Source organism: Sinohyriopsis cumingii, chromosome 11 (genome assembly GCF_028554795.1).
Source record: "Sinohyriopsis cumingii isolate HCF-2022 chromosome 11, ASM2855479v2, whole genome shotgun sequence".
Lineage (NCBI taxonomy): Eukaryota > Metazoa > Mollusca > Bivalvia > Unionida > Unionidae > Sinohyriopsis > Sinohyriopsis cumingii.
Window position 1 is genome coordinate 17,659,896 of NC_142971.1, and position 22,167 is coordinate 17,682,062.

The 22,167-nt window shown below is 35.9% G+C and overlaps 1 protein-coding gene across 1 annotated transcript in view; it reads left to right on the forward strand.

Moving 5' to 3' along the window:
• Positions 1-3,754: 3,754 nt before the first annotated feature.
• Positions 3,755-22,167, forward strand: part of LOC149787682 (low affinity immunoglobulin epsilon Fc receptor-like) — a 35,739-nt gene continuing 17,326 nt past the window's right edge. The window contains exons 1-3 of the mRNA XM_089975631.1: positions 3,755-3,889; positions 15,250-15,338; positions 15,666-15,765. Coding sequence (XP_089831757.1) covers positions 3,838-3,889; positions 15,250-15,338; positions 15,666-15,765 — 241 coding nt within the window. The 5' untranslated portion in view covers positions 3,755-3,837. The remainder of the gene's footprint in view (positions 3,890-15,249; positions 15,339-15,665; positions 15,766-22,167) is intronic.

Here is a 22,167-nt window from a genome sequence, read left to right on the forward strand (position 1 = left end):
AATGCAGTAACCTTTTTATTATATGCTCATTTTCTTATTCTACCTAAGGCTTAATTATATAAACAAAAATACACTACAAGAAAAAAAGTAACTGAATGTATGCAGTATTCCAAACTAAATACACAAGCACAGAATCATCATTACACAACAACAACATTATTATGCGCACGTAACTCCGGCCAGATAAATTTGAACTTAGTCGCGCGCTTGACATAGCTTTCAAAAATAAATGGCGTTTTGGTCTACTTAAAATTGAAATTTGGAATCATATTGTGAATAAATGCGCATTGCAACATGTTTTCCATTTGATCTGGAATGAATAGAATTTGGTATTTTTGTCGATTCTAGAAAAATTTCGTGATTTTATGGACTGGATTTATCCGTGCCAATTCTACATGTAGTACATCTGATTTCAGCAGCGTGTTGACATCAGCAAGTGTGTTTCTGTTCCGTCATTGAATGTTTGAAATCATTAAGTGGAAAAAATATGAAGTTTTTCAATTGTAATTATCAAAAGGGCGCTATGGAATATAATGTTTATTTCATTTTGAATGCAGTAAGGAGGATGTAATTGCACTTGGAATATAGTTGAAATTACACTACAATTTCGAAATGTGTAATCAAGCTTGAGAACCTATGACATGGCTAATGTAATCTGGATTTGCAGAACTGAGAAAGTATATATTTTGCCATTCTTATCACCAGCTAAAGAAGACAGAATATGCCGTGTCACTTGTATGTTATATGTAGGGACCCAGCAATTTGATCAAATCTGGCGTCTATCGCTAACCTAAATCTCAAACATTGTATCAAGAAAGTTAACACGGAATGCGCAAAAGCAGCTGGTATGTGGCAGTCCACGAAACATCTGCTTTAGTTCATTATGAAACACATTGAATCAACCAAAACGTAAAGCGCCTACTACGTGAGTGTACATGGTTTGTTTCCAAAGTAGTTTCTAATACACTGTTGGGCACACTTGAGTGCAATATGAAGTAAACGATATTGCACAATTCTGACATTGTAAAGTTAAAGGAGAAAAAATGAACATATAATCAAAATAAAATATATGTATAGCATGTACGATGTATCAATGATATACCACTCGTTGTATAAATATTTCATTAAAAAGAAACTCGGCAAGTCTGGTTTTCTTATAATAAATTTTTTATATATCTCGTGGTATATCATTGATACAGCGTACATACTATATATATATTCTGTACATATGTATAGTATGTACACGGTATCAATGATATACCAAGAGATGTATAATTCTTTTTTAACAAGGAAACTTGGCTTGCCGAGTTTCCTGTAAATGAACAATTTATAGAACGAGTGGTATATGATTGATACAGCGCAATGTTATACATATATTTTATTTATGTTACATAAAATTACATATATTTGCCCATTGAACGGAGTTAAGATTTACTACATGCAGCTGTGTGTTGACCTAATGAACTCCTCAGATCCACGAGTGTATCCGTTACAAAATGTATTTCTATGCCTTTTGTGGCTATTTATAATCACCTTTCGCATACTGGCAAGTTGATTGCTTTCTTTTATTAGTTGCTATTTTTCTTCACATTGATTAAATCAATATAATAGACACTTATGAATTAAACATGAAAGATGGTTTTAATAATAAACGTAGAGCACTAGAAACACTTGGTTAGCTACTCCATTCACATGAATGCTAAGCCATTCACCTACCGGCTCATGAAAATTAATGTGGAATAAAAACTTTTCGAAATGACGAACCAACAAGAGGTAATTAAAATATTTTAATATATTTACAGTTGACCTAAGTCATTATTCTGCTTTAGTAACAGTACCACCGACCATACACTTTCTCCCTCTCCATCTCTCCCTCTCTCTTTCTCTGTCTATCCTTTGCACGGTTGGAATTTAAAAGTCTGTCTCTCTTTCTCTCTCTCTCTCTCTCTCTCCATCCTTTGGTCGGTTTGACTTAACTTTTACTATCGTTCATAGTCCAGAGATAACGTGGGATGACACAAACGAAAATCCTATACGTTCGTCATTTCATGGATTTTAGCCTGTATCATGCTACGATGGTTCAGAGAGAAAGAGAGAGACAGAGAGACAGAGACAGAGAGACAGAGAGAGTCATTTGAACATTTTCATATTTAATTAATAATAATCCATTATTAAAACATTATAGTATATTTAAGAAAAAAACAACAAAAGCAAAACATGAAATAATCACGATATGTGTACCACATAACCGAGGAATTTACCGTGTAATGTCGACATGTGTGTAAGGAAAGTGCACACGTATCGTTACGAAGAACCATATTCTTGTTGGTTACTTGGTGTAATTTCTATTTCAAGGTTTTAATCCAGCCCGAATTCCTTTTCTCTGTCACTCCACATTCATGCGTAGTATGTCCGTTATGCGTGGTGTGTGTGTGTGTGTGTGTGTGTGTGTGTTGTTGTCGGGTTAAACGCCATTTTTCAGCACAGGATAGGCTATACATGGTGGCCAGTATTAATGGTGGATGAAGAACCCGGGAAAGCCCCGGAAAGAACCACCGACCCACGAGAAGCTACTGGCAAGCTTTCTCACATACTCACATTGGCTGAATCCGAGACTCGAACCCACGCAGACAGAGGTGAGATGGCAATGATCTGTAACGGAGAGCGCTTTAGACCACTCGGCCACTCAGGGCCCCGTTTGTGTGTGTGTGTGTGTGTGTGTGAACTGAAATCAGAAAGGATTGCGCTGAAAATGTGTACTATATTAAATTCATTTAGAAAACTACGATTATTAACACCTTTTATATCTATTTTCATACGTCACTAATGATTAATGTGTGGAAATTATTCATTGATTTAGAATCAACTACAGACGGTCGTTAGAATGTTTATATATGCGCATTATTTCGCCATGTGCGGATCACAATTTTATGTACCGGATGTATTGTGTATCAAATTTCTTTATACCAACACTTTAAATACCATGTTTGTGTTTCATATATATATATATATATATATATATATATATATATACACACACACACACACACACACACACACACACACACACACACGTGGAATAACATGAAATAAGCCCAATATGGAAATAGAGAACCAGAGGTGACAATCTGCGGTAATAATCATATTATATTATGAACCAGTGAACGTTACATCTCCGTGTGTCGTCATGCAACACAATTGTCGGGCTTTGACGACAAGACCTTGTACAGATTTCGTTTCATTAAAAGATATTATACTACTTATTACACATATAATATCGAACCATACACATAACTGTTGGGATAGTGAACACTTCACTAAACGGTGGGCACGGTCTCCAAACAGAAGACACCACAAACTCGGTCCTTTTAATATTGACCTAGAGGACGATTTATCCCTGAGTAGTATGCCTGTGTTAATGCCTGTATGTATGCATACATGTCAATGACATGTCTGTGTTAATGCCTGTATATATATATATATATATATATATATATATATATATATATATATATATATATATATATATATATATATATATCAAAGACATGTCTGTGTTAATGCCTGTATGTATGCATACATGCCAAAGACAGAGAGGGATTACTAAGCATGCCCTGTACTTGTGTATATCGTATGTATTCTGAAGTTCTAAATTTTTATCAGTCTTTGATAGGTGGCTGTTATCTTGTTACCTGCTCTATGTGCTGTATCATCTTATTGTACAGCAATATGGTTGAGGGACAAAGGATGGGCAGTGTCATCAATCGTGTATGACCATCCTTCACCTTTATCTCTGGCTCTAGTTATCTGAACCATTTAACAATTCCACACCAAACGATGAAGATACATTTTCTCATTGCAGCTGTTTGTCTTCTTTATCTGAAGATGGGTAAGTAATCACTATGATGTCCAACTTGTAAAACGTGAGTATGAAGACGGTTTATGTTTGCCAGCCATTTTCATCCATAAAGTATTACTAAATAATGAGGGTAAAACCATTGAATATATAAATGTCTGTTAGTTTGAAAGAAAGTGCGTATCATCAGCTATTAACCATTTTAATGCTCTTTGAACTGATATCAATGTCTGAAATTTCCAGTAATGTAAATTCAGTCTGGCAAAAACTTTAAAATAGGAAAATTGCAAAACATCCCCAATAACTTTAAACTAGGACCGAACACTGTTATAAATAACAACGTGGTAACAATATGGCTATATTTTTATACCACCTTATCGATCCGCTCATTATTCGACCGCACTATGTCTCTAAGAAACATTCAGCGACAAAACATGAAGAAAACAAACATTTGATAAAATATAAGTCTTCTCAAAGCATTAATGAAATAACAACTTACTTAACAAATTAGCAATAAAATGACATTTAGGTCATGCATTATAAACAAATGACACCCATCCGCTACAAATTAATTCTCCAGTGGTTGAGACGACAAGGAAGGTTAACGGACATATAAAACTCGAATCAAACAAGTCTTTTGTAAAATACAATAAAATGGAGAGGATTGATTATTTGGTTATTCTGTGACAATATTATGATTTAAGTATATTCTAAGAGGATAGCACTATAGACCAAAACAAAAAGTTTTGACTAAATAAGAATAATAGAAAGCTGTGCAACCCTGTGATAAAAGATTATTTTTGAAAAAGGTCAGCTATAATTCTTATTGCACTGGGGATGAAGATTGTGTATGTTATATAACACTGCTTTTAAAGTGTTATTATAAGGCAATTTGATATATCAATACTATAGGTATATCAAATTGTGATCGGCCCATAGTGCATTACAGCGCATAAACAAACATTAGCAACGTTAGAAAATAACGAGAAAAGTATTAATTATCCCGTTAGCAAAATGAATTAAACATGGCACACAGTTTCATTGAAATCCTTTCTCCTTTTCCTTATTCCCGTTCTCTATCTTTTCTCTTTTCGCAGTGAATAAAGAATAAAATACACGGAAATCTGCGGAATGAGAGAGGAAACTAATTTGGGCTTTATGAAATCCTGAAACTGCATTTATATCAAGTAACTTACAAGAACCTGGGTCGTTGTAAACTGGTATGTGTACACTTTCCATGTGACTTATCTACAGAGTTTACAACACCAATGATGCAAAGTTGTAATAGTGCGTGAGAGTATACGGTACGTTTATCGGTTAGGAGGCACACATATACTGTATCTATTTAATGTGTTTTTCTCAAAGGTTCTAAAAATTGAAATATTCTAAGGCCGCTCCCTCTTTATAGTGTTGGTTCGTCAGATTGCAGATTAATCAACTAACAGAGATACATAAGGATTGGTATTAAAAAAAATGGCCTTATGGTAATTCTACTCAACCCCCACAACCATCTCTCTCTCTCTCTCTCTCTCTCTCCGGAACATCGTAGCACAATATAGGCAAAAATCCGCGAGAAAACAATCATATCGGATTTTACCATATAGCCACTATTGTGCTGAGGTACTGTAAAACACGACCACATACATGCCAATCACTCTGACCTTTATTCGAGCGCTCCCTCAGAAAATAATCAGTAAAGAGTTTTTTCAACAAGGACATCCCGCTTGATGTTCGACAGGAGGCAACAGTAGGTGACAACAATAGCCGAATAGTGGCACTTTGCATCATATTTACTTAGTAGCTTCTATTACATTTGTATCACATGTGTAGTAGATATCGTCAGAATGTAAGCAAATACATGTACTTCAAGTGTACAGTTTGATACTGTGATGGAAAGGAGTCGAATGTCCTTAAAAGGCATGTAAAACATAAAAAAAGAAATAAATTAGAGATAGATGATAACAACGGCATTAATAACGTGAGTAGTAACAAAGAAAGTTTCTAGCCTCGAAACTAAAGCAATTATAGACGAGGATATTAAAAGAATTGATACGAAGATACCTGTTTAAAAATCATTTAATACACTGTTAGAGAAAACTGATGTCATCCAACGCATTAAAGAGATACAGAATTGGATATCGGAATTGAAAGATCCAATTTCCGACATTCAGAGAAGAGAATATTCTGCAATGGAAGAATTAGTGGATATAGAGGACTTCGAAGAATAAGAAATGACGACATCGAGGTTTAAGAAGATGCTTTTGGAGACGGTACTGAGAATAAACAAAGAAGCAATAGAAATGGAAATGGTGCAATACGTCAGATCACTGTTAACAATATTTTATTTGTGGTGGCAGCATTCATCTGTTCATGTTCGCGAAAGGGTGCATGCCAAGAGTTTATCCTCGTCTTTAAAAGCTAAACATACAATCTGCAATTTCTGTATTGAGCTATTTGACATCCTAATCACACGTTATTTGCAGTGATGTGTATAATGTAACATAGATGTCGGTGTTTTTGAAGACACTTGTTACAGTTATAACATAGTTAGTACCTTCTCTTTTAAATCATTTGTATGTATAGAGAATAGCCCTCAACAGAAACAAACGGATACATTGTATTTGTGTTGTCTATGACTACGAGCACAAACCAGTTGGTTAACCCATATATTTATCAGCCGTTAAATCGCCAAATTAACAGAAATGACATTTAATTTTGTCGTCATCGAGGATATTATGTCTTAAAACCGTAAGTATCATAAGGTGTCTAGCAGCAATATTGTGCAACTGGAAAATATTGGTTTTGAAAGCCTTCGATTTGACCTCTGATCAAATTAAGCACGTGTTTGCTACTTTCTCGAAGGATTTTTGTAGTCTTCAATTTGCAAACTGTCTTGTTATCGACTATTACTCTTTAATTTTAATGGCAAATTTTGGGAATTCGGTTGCATTATTTCTAAAGGAGAAACAGATTTGTAATATATAAAATGTTCGACCAAAAGCATCTAATTATTTTTTTCTCCAAATTGACCATAGTAAATGCACAAGTGTAAATGTTATTTCATATTTGTACTAGATTTAATGTACACAATCTTCACCCGCAACCCATCAAGAGTTATTGTTGCCTTTTAAAAAAAACTTTTATGACAGTGTTGCATCGCTTTTTCAATCAATTTTTTGTTTGTTTTTTCTATTGTGTTATCCGCGTTTGAAATATAATGCAAATCAGGATATTGTCGAAGAATAACCTAAGAGACAATCGTCAGCTTTTTATTGGATTTTAGATCCCCAATCTATCGTTAATTCCGATATATTTTGTCATTTGACCCTGAAGTATCTAATATATGAAAGACGTTTGTTATCAGTCCTAAATAAGCTATACACATTTAATCTAATTCACAACAGGAAGAAGAAAATAAGGTATAGATCTCTGGATCGTCATGAGTACGATGTAATCGGCAGTAGTGCGTACAACAGTTTTATAATTTTAAAATTTTAACCCGTTTTTTTCTGCTCATTTCTGAATTCTGTTTTAGCAAATTTGTAGTTGACGTTAAATAGCATGCACACTCTTTGTGTTTTTTGTACAAACGGTCGACAACCTAAAATAAACAGCTAATTTAAGACCATATAGTCGTAACAACTAAATAATTCGTGGCAAAAATTGCCATTTTGTTTTACCGCGCAATCTATTTCAAAACCCATTATTATCAGTATGTTTATCACGGTTATTGTTGCTACTGTTACGGCTATGAATATCAGTATCAATATTGTTACAACTATTTTTATCAATACAATTACCATTATAATGGTCTTTATTTTTTAATAGATAATGGAATGAATAATGAAATAATTTTTTAATTGGTAAAATATTGACTCCAAACAGATAGTACTTTTATATCTTGTTTTCGTGAAAATGCCCGTTTCAAGATCTTTCTGTTGACGGCATCTTGTTTTAGTATTCTTAGGCGGTGTTTTCTTTAAAGATTAGTTTTCTTTCTTGTTTTGCGAACACCGTTTGCGGTTGTGAGAAACTTCAGCAAGAACATGTATAATATAAATGAAAGTATGGACAGTGGAAGAAATGTTTTATGCCACTGGACGTCTGTCCAGTTTCTTTGTCATCCAGTCAGATCAGAGATTTTAAAAGTATGAAAATCTGACTAGGTTTATAAATATTTTGGAAAAAAATTGAAAGGCTTTAGTTAAATTTTGCGATTATTTATAGGCATACATTTTTAAAGACTGGTTTTAAGACTGTTTTTTTTGGGCAGTGTTGGTGGGGTGGTGGATGGAACCAACTTGATAATCCATAAAAGAAGCAAAATCATAAATTCATGTCTTTTGTATTTATTTGATTTCTCCAACGTATTGTTTCGCTCAAATATCAATATGATAAGACGAGTTATATCTATGCTTTTTGTAATTTATGTTTGAACTATGTATACACAGTTTTTGTTTTTTTGTTGTTTGTTGATTTTGTTATTGTTTTGTTTTTAGAGAATGTAGTGGTTTCTATCATTCTTTGACAGTTTACCACCTCTCTCTCTCTCTCTCTCTCTCTCTCTCTGTGTGAGAGAGAGAGAGAGAGAGAGAGAGATAGAGAGAGGATCGTCTTGATTTCAGCTTAGTAAACAGAACGAACATACAAACTAACCAAAATTACAGATTCGCAACTTAATCAAAATGAATAATCTCGATAATAGTAACAAGCCTTGATTTAAACAATATTTAACTAATTTCCTATGTTCCAAAACAAACCCTGGCTATCTGACCTTTTAGGGTACAATTAATAACGTCAAGGTCTAGTGGAAATAAAAATGTATTTTGGTGCATTGATTATGCATGTGTTTGAAGTATATTTCAGATTGATATGAAGCATTTACACAAGTGTGTATATCTTTGCTAATGTGATAAGCCATAATCAATATTATAAATTACATGTAATATTCAATGATCAATATTATAAATTACATGTAAAATGCATAGATCAATATTATAAATTACATGTAAAATTCATAGATTAATATTATAAATTACATGTAAAATGCATACATCAAGTGTGTTTACGGATCGATAGGTGACCGTAACTGAATTGTGGAAACCCTCTTTTGAACTGTTACGATTAGGGTGTGTTTTAGCGCTTGAGGCCTGAGGCAATACAAATTTCCTAACTTAACTCATCAGTCAGACATATTTCAGTGTCCTTGGTTCAGCATATGTCTCACTCTCCTCGCATACAATTGGCTTAGTTCCCTTTCTTACTCCTCTCTACCCGGTTACAAACTGCTTTAATTGTTAACCGCATTTTCTTAAAATATATCTGATGTATCAAAAACGCAAAGATGCCACTTTTTATCAACATTTAGCATCTTAATGTTTTAAAATATTTGAATTCGTGCCTTTGAAAGTGTTCTGGCGATGATAAAAAAATCTTGATGATGTTGCCACAGAAAGCACACAAATAGTAACTGAGGGCATAGTGGAGGCAGATTTACGTTTGGGTGTTTTGCCTCATCCGCTGCCTTATGGGTCCCCTGAAGCACGTTCTCGGCTCTAACCCCCATAACTGGCAATCCACCACGCGACTAATATATCTTATGTGACTTTTATGATGAAGGTTTGCTAGAGGTATCAACATCCACGTGATGCGAGTGTACCAGCCATGGGAGTTTCGTTCGGTTGTCCGTGTCCTTGTAGGGTATCGAATGATGCCTCTCAACCATGTCCGTACTACTCAAGTCTGCAGCATTTGTGGAAAACAATAATACCGCACACAAACACAGAGAGAGAGAGAGAGAGAGAGAGAGAGAGAGAGAGAGAGAGAGATAATATTGCTGCCTCTGAGACAGGCAGTCAAAAATATATTTATGGTAGCGATAAATATATACATGCTGCGTGAAGAATTTTATTGTCTGTAAATCTGCAACCGCAGGTTGGTGTTGTCTGTGATTTTTCATTTCCGACAGCTTAGCATCAAACTCGGCCGCACTTATCATTTTATCCTCGATTGTCACTGAGTTCAATTTACTGATCGTATTGAATGCAATACGTGTCCGCAAGCAATTAGGAATAGACACGCACTCGGGAATGCAGTCGAATCAAAATTAACTTGCTCGCGTAACATGAGACACCTGTTTCCTTCGACATAGCTCTTACAATAATGCCCATTGGAGAACCTATACTGGTGGATGTTGTCGTGATTTCAGTCACCCTAGAATCTATAGTGGCTGCCGCAGCAAGACCTCAAGTAGTATATGCGACTAATCACACGTGTTTGTATTTTACAATAAACGCGGATTTCTTGGTTATTTCATTTCACAGCTGTTGTGCCGCTTAGATTATTATTATCGGTAAGACTTAGGGTCTATTATATCTCTTTTATCAATCATGCAATCGGTTATTTTAATTGCACGACTCGGCGGAACTTGTCCAAACTAATCATCAAATACTTATAGCCAATTGTCCTTTCTGACTGGCACAATGGTCATGTAGTTATAAAAAGCCTCTGCATCGGGAATATTTACATCTCTGGTGATGGTGCGTTCTGGTGTCCTGGTACCCATCTCATACAAAAACACACCGACTACGCCAATAAGTTTGACATCGAACGATCGTCTTGTCTTTGTCCAATAACTGTCACTCGAACAAGTGCATCCTTGTTGAATAACAGTCGAGACCTTTCTTTTCTCAAGTGAGTCAATGTTGGTATAAACTGTTCGATGCTAAACGTGACTGGTGTATACATCGGTGAATGTTACTTCGCCATTGTAGAAACAATCCCGGAAACTGTTACAATCAACGCTAGGGGTTTTCCACGTGCACATACGATGATTCCAAGCTGACCACGAGTTGGTAGTGGCACATTAGGGTGATTCAAAATAGGAAATTTTACTTGACCCTTAACAAAATTATGTTACAGTTCATACAAGGGTTTGGTAACACCACTGTGACGATGATATTCCTCAAAAAGTGCAGCAAACTTGTTCTCGATGCCAGTTCGTACAGTACCCCGCCGTGGTAAATTCCGCAACTAAAGTACCACGGTCAGACTTCATTACGTATGTCAAATGATAAACACAAACGTTAAAAACGGTTACGTACCCATCAGGACAAACGTTGAGAGCTTCATACTGAATTTAATCTCCGGTGATCAACTATGCTGGTATTGCCGTTGTGTAAGGTTCCAGTCAATACTGCTTGACCTGGCAACTGTCGATATTAGTGCTACAAAATTACGATTATGATAACGCTGATTATTTATAAATATTTCCATTTGATTCCAAGTGCTGATAGTTTCAGTTAGGATAAATAAATATGTTCCTGACTCTCGAACCTTTAAAGTGATCTCTAGATCTATTAAAACCATGTACACCACGAGCAATGATTAGTCGACCATTTGTAGTGGCTTAGGATACATATATTTCCTCAAATTCTGTGGTTTACATTCCCCAGATTGCGCTCAAACATAATTTATTACCCGCGGTGTTGGGGGTATGTCAGCGATTTGTTGATCCACGCGTTTTGTTTCTGCATTAGTATGATCAACATAGTTTTTGATAAGCGCAATCGACACCCCACTGTCTCTGATTCAACGATTTTCAGTGACCTCAGCCAGATTATTTGTGACAGCGCCTTTCAACGTGACAATGATATATGTAATGTCTACGTTTAAACCAGAATTTCCCCGGGAGTAATAATTAACATCTTCGACTGGTGGTTCAAGTCCATACGAGTCAAAATACAAAATATGTTGAGGTATTACCACGTATACGACAAAGTGAGTAACAGGGACTGTTGATAATTACAGACTGATGATGTCAGTTTCACGTGTGCGTGGCATCATCGATTCAAGTTCATTTCGCATAAAACATCACGAAAATATTTGATCAAATTTGACATCACGGGTAAATCAAGTCTGAACAACGTCGTGACCTTCTTCAACCGGGCAGTCGAAGATCTTTGCCTGAGGGTATTCGACAACTCGTACCTATCTGGTAATCAGAGGTCTCTTCCTTTATTATGCGTCTACCGACTGACTTTTACAAAGCCATCCATGAGGCAGTTTCGACAGCCCCAAACACTGCAGATTTTTCAACCGCTCAAGGCTGCAAGGAATGGAAGTACTCCACCAGACTTTTGCATTTGTGTCACCTCTGACTTGGATAATTTTAATGTTACTGAAGTGTTTTTGTGTTTGTCAGCATCAAGATGAGCGAGTTATGTTTGTGTCAGTCAAACGGAGACATTTACAGTTAATGTTGGTGCCGACAGCTTTAGTTGGACACCACAATTGCTTTTGATTGCATGCTTGATTTTCGCAAGTTGATTTTCACTAAGGTTGACCTTCACTTCATGATATGACATTATTATTCAAATACGTAATAGGTTTAATTACGAATGCTATGAGTTTTTTTTGCAGGTGCATCAATCACACTCATTCGGAAACCAGCACACTATAGCTCATCGTCGGAAAGTATTTCAACACCGAATTCGTAATTAGCGCAATCAGAGTTACCGCATGAAAATACATATTGACGACTGACTGAATGAAGAACTCAAGATGTTCCAGCAAAAAGTAATAAACTGGGCACATCTTACTAAAGTCTTGTTGAGAAATCTGTAGGTCCGTTTCGATGACTTGATTCCGGTCCATGTACGACATCACAGGTTGTGATATGCACGGGTAGTATGATTGGCATATGTGTAGTCAAGCCGATTTTCTTGATGACCGTTTAAGCGCAAAGAGACCTCAGTCACTTCTAAGTAGTCAAATAAAATTATTTTTTGTTCTTCATCATTATATCGCGTTGCAAGATGAAACTGTCATTCGAATTTTAAACGTAGCTTTTAAGATTTGTTTCAGTCATATCGCTACGATGTTTGAAGTGTGGCAGTTTATAGTGATGTCTAGCACTGTGACATCATACCGCATACATATAGCATGATGTCTGACCCAGTCACATTATCCTGACACCAGGCCGACCAATCCTAACAATAACCTCTTAATGTTGAGCGCCAAGCGAGGTAGCTGTTAGTACCATGTCTTTGGTATGACTCGGCCTCGGATCGAACCCACGACAACCCGCATCCTAGGTGAACGCTCTATGTCACTAGTCCACCGGAACGGTGCAAGTTGAAACGCCAAGAACACATGTTTTGGTGCAATAAGGGCATGCTGGGTACTTATTTGCCAGGTAGATTGCCCTGCAATACCAGTAGGAGCGTGTGTGTCTCTGCTATATGCGATAAACGACAGCGTTGATGTGGTTTCATACACCATACACGAACAGAAGCAGGACTCTGTGTCCATTGAAGGGGATAACACGTTCATCCACAAAGTTAGTAGATCAAATGCAACGTTTCCGGCAGCAGCACCAGCAGCATACGAAATGGTGTCCTTGGAGTTGTTCTTACGAAACAAGATGACCGTGTGTTTGTCTCCAAATATCACTTTGCGAATATCTCTGCAAAACCCGAAGCTGTAACTGAAGGGAGTAGCACACGAACATCGTAATAAGTTTCCACTACGTTGTGCTCGACGCTGTGCAAATCCAAAATTGAAATTTAGGTTAGGAACTTCTAAAATTTCTACAGCTGCATGCAAATCTGCAGCAGCATTTCGAGGCCGTCTGATTGTATTTGCTCTCTGATCTGCGTGGTCATTCGCATCCTTGACAAAAATCATGGTTGGACCAGCGGTTATAGTTTAATAATCTCATTATCGGGCGAGTCCGAGAATCGTCGTGGCCACGGCCACATTATCCAGAGTAGATTTTATTTCCTTTCAATCTATGGAGTAACGTGCACTTTCTAATAACGCCATGAAACCGTTGCTAACAAATCCCACTTCGGTATAGGCGTGGAAATCAGCGTTGTCGGCATGTATCTGTTTTCCTCCACTTCCAAAAATGCCACACATGTGAGGAAGAATCTGGAGGTGTCCTGCACTTGCAGTTCTATTATTAGTTGATTGGGTTCTCTGGCTGGATATGAGTTATACTAAACATCTCTTGCTTTGATCCACTAACAAAGCGTTCCCACGTCAAATGATGTATCAAATACTTCTTTGAACTAGGCCATTGCACAATTATAAAGTACTGAGTTTTCACTCACCATGGCCAGACTTGCAACGGCGAAATCTAACAATCGTCGTTGAGCGGACTCGTTGATGACTCTAATTACACTAGGTGACATCGATTAGGTCGATATCAATTAACTGTAGCCGTCCTTGGCGCTCGTGTTTATCATCACCTTAATCGATCTCGAAGAAACCGAGCCACCTTCGAACCCAGTTCTTTTAGTCGATCCACAGCGGCACTTTTAACACTAACCACAACCTGGCCACCTGTTTAGCGATGGGTGCGGTGCTCGAGATGAGAGCTGTTAGGGTCTAAGGTGCCTCGCAAATAATCCACGAACAATGTCACCAAGCCCAGTTCCATTATAGGTCATGTACGCGGATTTTCGCGCGTTAACTAGGCGAATGTGTTTCACACGTCTACGCACGAATGCAATTCTCTAATGTACAGTTGGCTCGTCAGTATTTCTTGTCGCAGATCCACAACATACCCATCTTGATCCACCAAGGAAAAAACTAATAAGTGTCAGACAATTATTATGGCATGGCAGATGACAAGTGCTGCAGGCGTAATCGAGAACAAGTCACATGATTCCGTAGTGGTTGAAAAGCTAAAGATAACACAACTATCATCAACATTTTCCACGTTGATCACTGACCTTAGCGGGACCCATTTTGGTGTTGGTATGTAACTTGATCCACGAAACAATTGTTTACTGTGAAACATTGACCTCGACCCGGCCACATCGTTCTAGAGTCCACCCCGATCCTCTATGAATGTGTTTCTATAGCATTTAGATAATCTTTTTAATGACTCTGACACTTTCATCGCTGATGATACTTCTATCTTTGCGGTTCAGGCTCACATGGGTACTGCCGTGAATCTACGGAGTAGTAGCTTTAAGTCCATCCTTGTCACGACTAAGTGGCATATCTTATGAGCGCTGATGACAATGTCCACTTTGACACCAGCGTGACCAACGCTAAGAGTCCGGGAATCAGATTTGTCAACAACTTACTTAATTTTGACTTTTCAGGTTTTACGACTTTTAATCTTTATATAAATGATTCTGTTCCACTCGTAACCCTGTGTGCGTCATTGTGCATGTCTTTTATTGTCCCCTGAGTAAGACCCTGATTTGGAAGAAACATAGGGAAACTTTCCCTTCTTTCGTAGCATTATATATTTGTGCTGTTGGTTTGCATTTTCCATGTCTCTCCTGCAACCCGTTGCTTATCTAAGCTTAGGTCATCGACTTTGTCAGTGTCGTTTTATTTTATTATACACTTCTATACACGTTTATATTTACTAGTACACGGCCAATGTAGTCAAGGATGGATTTTATATGGAAACTCCTGTTATCATGTCAGTCATGATAAAGAAAGCTGGGCTGATGCCGATGTAAGTGTTAACACATGCTTCAACGATTTCAATACTACTACTACTACTGCTACTACTATTACTACTACTACTACTACTACTACTACTACTAACACTAATGATAATAATAATCATAATAATAGTGATGATAATGCTAATAACAACGCTACTAATAATCTCTGTTCAGTCTCCAAAATAAGTTTTTAAAAGCTTCAGCCACTGATAAAAGTAGCAAACATATTTACAAGAATTCTTCCTAATGTGTAAGTGTAAAATTTAAATCTTTAGATCATAAGAAAGGTATTTTTGTCTTAATTTTCATTATTATATCTTCCGTCTTTTTTTCAGTACATGTGCCATAAATTGGGTGGATATTTGGTAGAGGTAAACACTGCCGAGGAGGGACATTTTCTGGAAAATCAAGTAAAGTTGTTCCACTTTCCTGAAGGTAATATTTAGTCTGTATTTAAGGACTTAAAAAGTATATGTTCGTGAATAGTGGTGGTGAGAAAACCTAGTCGTAGCAGCTTTCATTGGTTGTCATAGCGTGTGTTTACGCTTTGTATGCCCCCTTCCACACCCCTCCATCGATCGTGAGAAAGAGATAGTAACTTAAAATCTGTCATGGCTATTGCTACATGTAACAAGTTTAGTCACAAAATATTTTATAATCGTCACTGTAATTCCAATCTTTGGCCACCCCCACCCCTCGAGATGGCATGAGAGAGCCTCAGAGGTAGATCACTCCAGGAGATTGTCACCACATGATTGAGCAACATTTGTATCTACTTTGTTGAGTTACCATCTAGCGTTTTAGGTGGAAACAGAGTCACGGACAGACTGAAGAACATCAATGGACGGTTAGAGAGTATTGAAAAATGCCCAAGCAAAAGCATGGAGATAATTAGGGATGGAAATTAATTCTCAGCATAGCTGAACTAATTTGGATATCTTAAATTATTGTTTAAAACGAGATATTTAACTCTTTGAGAGCTGAACAAGGATTTAATTATACCTCTAGTAGTCTAGTAGTTGGACTAAATATATTAACATAAGTAGATGAATTGACCTCAAAACATCACTTGTATCAACAGTTTTTAATAGTAAACACTGGAATATCTCTATTTTCCCAAAAGAACACTTCTGTACAATCCTGGTAATGTTGAACCTCTTCTGCGGTGTTTTCCCTTTGAAATGAAGCTTAATATTGCATTTTGATATATTTGTATGTAATCAGGAACAAATATGGTTTGTGTTTAAAACTAGTAGAATAATACATCAACAATGTCATATTGCTTACTATTGTATGGTTCCTTTTCTCATTGCAAGATAATTAATATATTGCAGCTTTAGGAATGAAGATAAGTATCTAATACTGACAAATACGCGAAATCTATTTAACTAAAATTACAGTACATCTCAATTTACAACGATTCGAGAAAACAGAGATGAAGTATCAGGAAAACAAAGTTAAACCAGCACCGGGTGACTCAATATATATATAGAAAATATTAAATCAACCATATATATGGCAGATTTAACACAAATGTAAAATAATGAATGCGTTTGAAAGGACTGAAGACATGTTGCAAAGTATTGCCCACAAAAGTGCATCTTTAAAGCGGTCTTCCAGTTGGCTTGTTCTTAATACATTAAGACAAAAGTTTGCTAAAGCTCGAAGTATTTTCCCTGGATGTTTTGTACGGTTCAAAAGGGCTATCAAAGAACAAAATTCAAGTTATCTTTACTACTCTTCTGTTAGTTGCTTACATATATTGCTTTCTGTCTCAGCCAAAAAAAACCTGATTGGCTATAATGATTTACATGAGTGCAATCTCTTCAAAGATTTCAGAATTCAGTGTGACATTTTCTGCACCTGTGACCGCTGCGGAAATTCCGATCCCAACTGTTTGATTTACATGGAGTAAGCTAAGCAAGGGTAGGACAGTGGCAACAGAAAAAATGTCTTCGCATCAAATGTGCTATAATTAGAGCAAGTATTGATATTTTATTGCTCTCACAATACCAATGCCAGCTATTGTTAGAACTTTTCGAGATAGGCAATAAAGCCCACCACCTTATGGTAATTTCTCCCTTGCTTCTGAATTATATGTTTAATCTAGAATTATTTCCAGCTGTGTTACATGTCCAGCTTGAGAATTTGGACTTTATCCCTTCCAACTGTTCATCCAATGGTGCGTTTTTGCTAGTATCTTTTTGTGCTTATGTCACTTAAATCTGTTTTTCTAAACTTTTAACATAAAGTTTTATGAACTCCATTTCTGGTTTGACAACGTCTGTAGCATTTATGCAACCTCTTAATTCTCTGTCCTTATCTCTTGTTAATAATATTTCTTTACAGGTCGAAATCCCCACTTTGAATTGTTTCTTAATGCAAGTCAATAATATTTTCTTCCTCTAATAGTTGTTTATCAAAAGCATTATTTGTTTGTATTGTTGAAATCTGGATATTTTGTTAGTACTTGTATGCTTCAATTTGCACCACAGTGGGTTCACTCTGGCATTAAGGTTATCTTTCTCTTAATACGGGGAATGCATCATCTTCATATGCAGTGTTTACAAACTTTCTGAAGGAGATTGTACTGAACAATGTGTGTATATATAACCCAATACCAGGATACGTTTAGCGTATCAGGGCCAAACTAGAAGTTGGAGCATCCTTTAACTAACTTATAAGTAACAAGATGTCTTCTGCCTTTATTGTGTCGTTTTAGCATTATAAATGTCGAGCAGAACAAAACAATTATCAACCATGTTTCTCACGCAGCTTTTAAATCTGATCTAACAATTACATAAAGCCTGCTTTTCAAATAACTGTTTAAGATCTGGAAAGTTGCACGATAAAACAATAACATTAAAGAAATTGCAACGATAATCATTAACGTTTAAACTTAGTTATTTCACAATAATTACATAATAGCCCATTGCAATTGACCTGAAAAAAATTTGAATCACAATAGTAAAATCAAGTATACTTTGTTAAGTTTGCTTTGCTAAATGAATATCGAGATGTTGAGCAAAACAAACTTATCGACACAAGTTGCCATGCAGCAATAAGATCACTGCAATAGTTGCATATATCACGACTCGGAGAATATTTGAGGTTAATAATTGGCAAACTGTCAACAATTGATATTGGATAGATTTTTAAGCTCAGTACTTCAGTTCTGTTCATAAGTGACTATTTATATGTGGAAATCGGACTGATACCTCGCAATATAATGTTTGATAGACAGCCAGAAGTCTAGCTGAGAAAGAAATCTATTTTTTGCATCTACATGATAATGTAAATAGGAAACCATTCTTTGGAATAAGATAATATTCTTGTTAGGTATAATAACACTATAGATCAAATAAAAGAAACAATATCTTTTGCTACATCAACAACAAGACAAGGATTGTTTCAAATTCTGATGGTTATTACATCCTCGATATGTAATCAGAGAAGTCAAAGATGGAAATCCTTCAAACAGTTATAGTAAAGAAAGTATTGATGCTGAATGCGTTGTCTGAAACGCGACTCGAAATTAAAATCAATGCTACTGAAAATTACACACAATACTTAACCAACTAAGGCGCCTAATTCTTAGCATTTAATAGACATCGAGCTATGCAAGCATTTGCTGAATGAGATACTATCTGCAGGTCCTAAAAATTAAAAAATTATGAATTTTTCATAGTCATATCAATATTATTAACATTATTTTAATGGAAATTATTGGCCTCAGATATAATCTTTTCCAGTGAAAACTATTTCTCCTGCTGTTATTGTTTCATACAATGTAAATTACCATTACAATCTATTGTAAAGGTCACTAATTAACATATTAGATATCAGAGTAACCAGATGAAAACAATCCTGCGCAAGTGAAACAAATAACACTGATTGTGATCTTAAATAATAACGCAGAACTATTCGAAAAAGTTTGAAGAGGCTAATGACAATGTTGTACAACAATGAGTTCATGCACAAATAGGCTAAATCCTGAAAATTACCAACTTGAAATATATGGAAACGTGGACGAAACAAGTTGACAATAAATTATCAGCTATTGAATGGAGTGGTACTAAAAAAGCTGAAGAAATATCCGACCAATAATACAGATTCATATAAAGAAGAAAATATATTTTACATGCCCATGAATTGTTCACCTCAATCAGAACCTTCAACACTGCTATGCACTACTTTTACACATTACGATACAAAGCAGTTGATGTACCTAATATCCGATAATAAATAATATTGATGAAATGACAAAGGAATGAAACGAATGCGAAAAGATTTGAATAATTTGGAGCCAACATTTTGAACAGAAACAAATGCATTCAAGACTAGAGCGGATAAAACTACTCTCGCGATAAGTACTAGTACTGACGCAGTCAAAATCAACCGAAACAAAAACATTGGAACATTCAGGAATGAGAATCAGTATTATTGTGGTCGTAAAAATTGATTAATTATGAAAGGAATTGAATGAGATCGACTACAAACATTGCTTAAAATGCCTTTGTTGCAACGAATTACACGAGTTTTGCATTCTACCATGTCATTTATATCCTTTAATGGCAATTATTCAAACCCATTATCAAGAAAGTATTGCTGGAATTTTTAATATCTGAAACAGTTCCTAAAAGTAAGCTGAAACTTATGATTTACTCAAACTGTGTTTCATTCAAAAGGTGACTTGCAAACTTAAGTCATTCAATTGAAAAGGTAGGTTTGTGTACAATGTTTGTGAACTTTCATATCGAATCCAAATCTGATGTTATTTAATTCGACCAATCTTTTTACCTGAAGCAAGGTAAACACTATACTTACTGCATACACAAGCGAATCTATAAAGCAAATATTTTCTCTTTTCTGTGCAGGGTATAAGAGTCATATATATATTATCTAGAAGAGTATAATATTTCATTTTGCATTTCAACAACAAACCATATTTTAAGAGGTGGAAGAACAGTCCATTATCAAATAATGGAGTCAAACCATGCAGGGCATGATAATTTGTATTAATTTAATTCCAAACAGGAAAAAAGACCCCAAAGACATTGGAGTTAAACAGCAAAATTGTACATATGACGAGCACAATAAGGCTACAACAATATAGGTAATGTCCAGCCGCCTGGACAATGAACGACGTTACGGTTGACAAACCTTGAGAGAGCATTGAAACTATGACGCTGGTTTTCGCTACATAACAAATTAGCTGAAAACTGTATACAGTACAAAAGACTCCAAGATGGCTTAGAAGATTGTGAACAGCATAAGCGTTAATGTGTGTCACATAGTCTTTGATGCAGCATTAAGCATGCAGACTGCCTTCAAATGTCGTACGAGAATGTATCGAAAAGGTTCAAACAATTACCAAAAATGAACTATGCATTTTCCTGTAAAAAATATGTGTCATGTTTGTTTTGTTGCCACTGGTCATCCATATGACTTACATTGCTTTTCATGTGTAAAAAATGATTAAAAGATTGCTTTGTAATGTATAGCTATATTGCTTTTGTAATGTGTAGCTATATTGCTTTTGTAATGTATAATTATATTGCTTTTGTAATGTGTAGCTATAATGCTTTTGTAATGTATAGTTATATTGCTTTTGTAATGTATAGCTATATTGCTTTTGTAATGTGCAGCTATATTGCGTTTGTAATGTATACCTATATTGCTTTTGTAATGTATAGCTATATTGCTTAGGCAATCATTCTTTCAATTTAGTTTATTTTATTTTATCATATTGTTTATATACAAATAAGTAATACTTTGAAGCTTTGAAGGATAACAGTTTGAAAGCTTTCAAGACACAGCGTGAACCAATTGACAATAACCAAACTGGTATTGAATATAGTGGTACTTAAACATAAACAGGTTGATGTGAACATAAATAGTTAATTTAGATGCAAATGAATTGTTCAAGCAGATATTCAGAGCGTCGTTGTTATACAAGCCTTGCAAAGAATAAGAGAAAGAGCAAATCATTTACCTAAATTTACACAACATGTTCTACCATTCGGACAAAAGATACACACTGATATTTAAAGGCATAGGAAAATAACATGAATCAAATAAAGCAAATTTCAGGGAAACTATAACACTGAACAGTCTCATTTGGAACGGTTACCTACAGATTTTAACAATTAAATAAAAGAAAACGAGAGGAAATTTTAAAAATTGTAAGTTGGTACAAAACTCAGGTAAACTCAACTTTGTATGCATGTATTTAACAACCAAGAACTGCGCACCAATCACGACATTTGATGAAGTGGTATCATTAAAAATCCACAGACACAATTGCGCCAGAGCCTGGTGAAACAATTATCAAATTTACTGCAATACAACGAAAGATGAAAGTCCTGTATATCATCTACGATCGAACAGTGCAAGTTGCTGACTAGCCACCATACGGATTTTATTATGAAGTGGTATGATGTGATTGCAAATCAGAAGGCCTAGTTCTTTATCGTGCCCAACGCGCCAGTGCCCAGAACGTTTACACTACAGACACAGCTGAGGTATCTCTAAGATCAAACGAACTCATTGCGAAATGGAATCGACTGCTGATCGTGATGACTAGTTAAAACATTCGTGAATTCTCTGCATTCACTCACTGCTGGATTTGTGATCGTCCTTTTACAAAAGGCAGAGATTGTCACCAATAAAGAGGAAAGTCCCGATTCCAAAGTTTATAATCACTGTCACATTACTTTGAAGTTCGTCTATAACATCCAGAGCATTAACAAGAGGCACACAACGATTATCCAGTGGCTCAGGAAGCGCTGACGGTGCCCAGTTCGTTGTTTTTCTCGTATCAGTGCTCGATCGTTG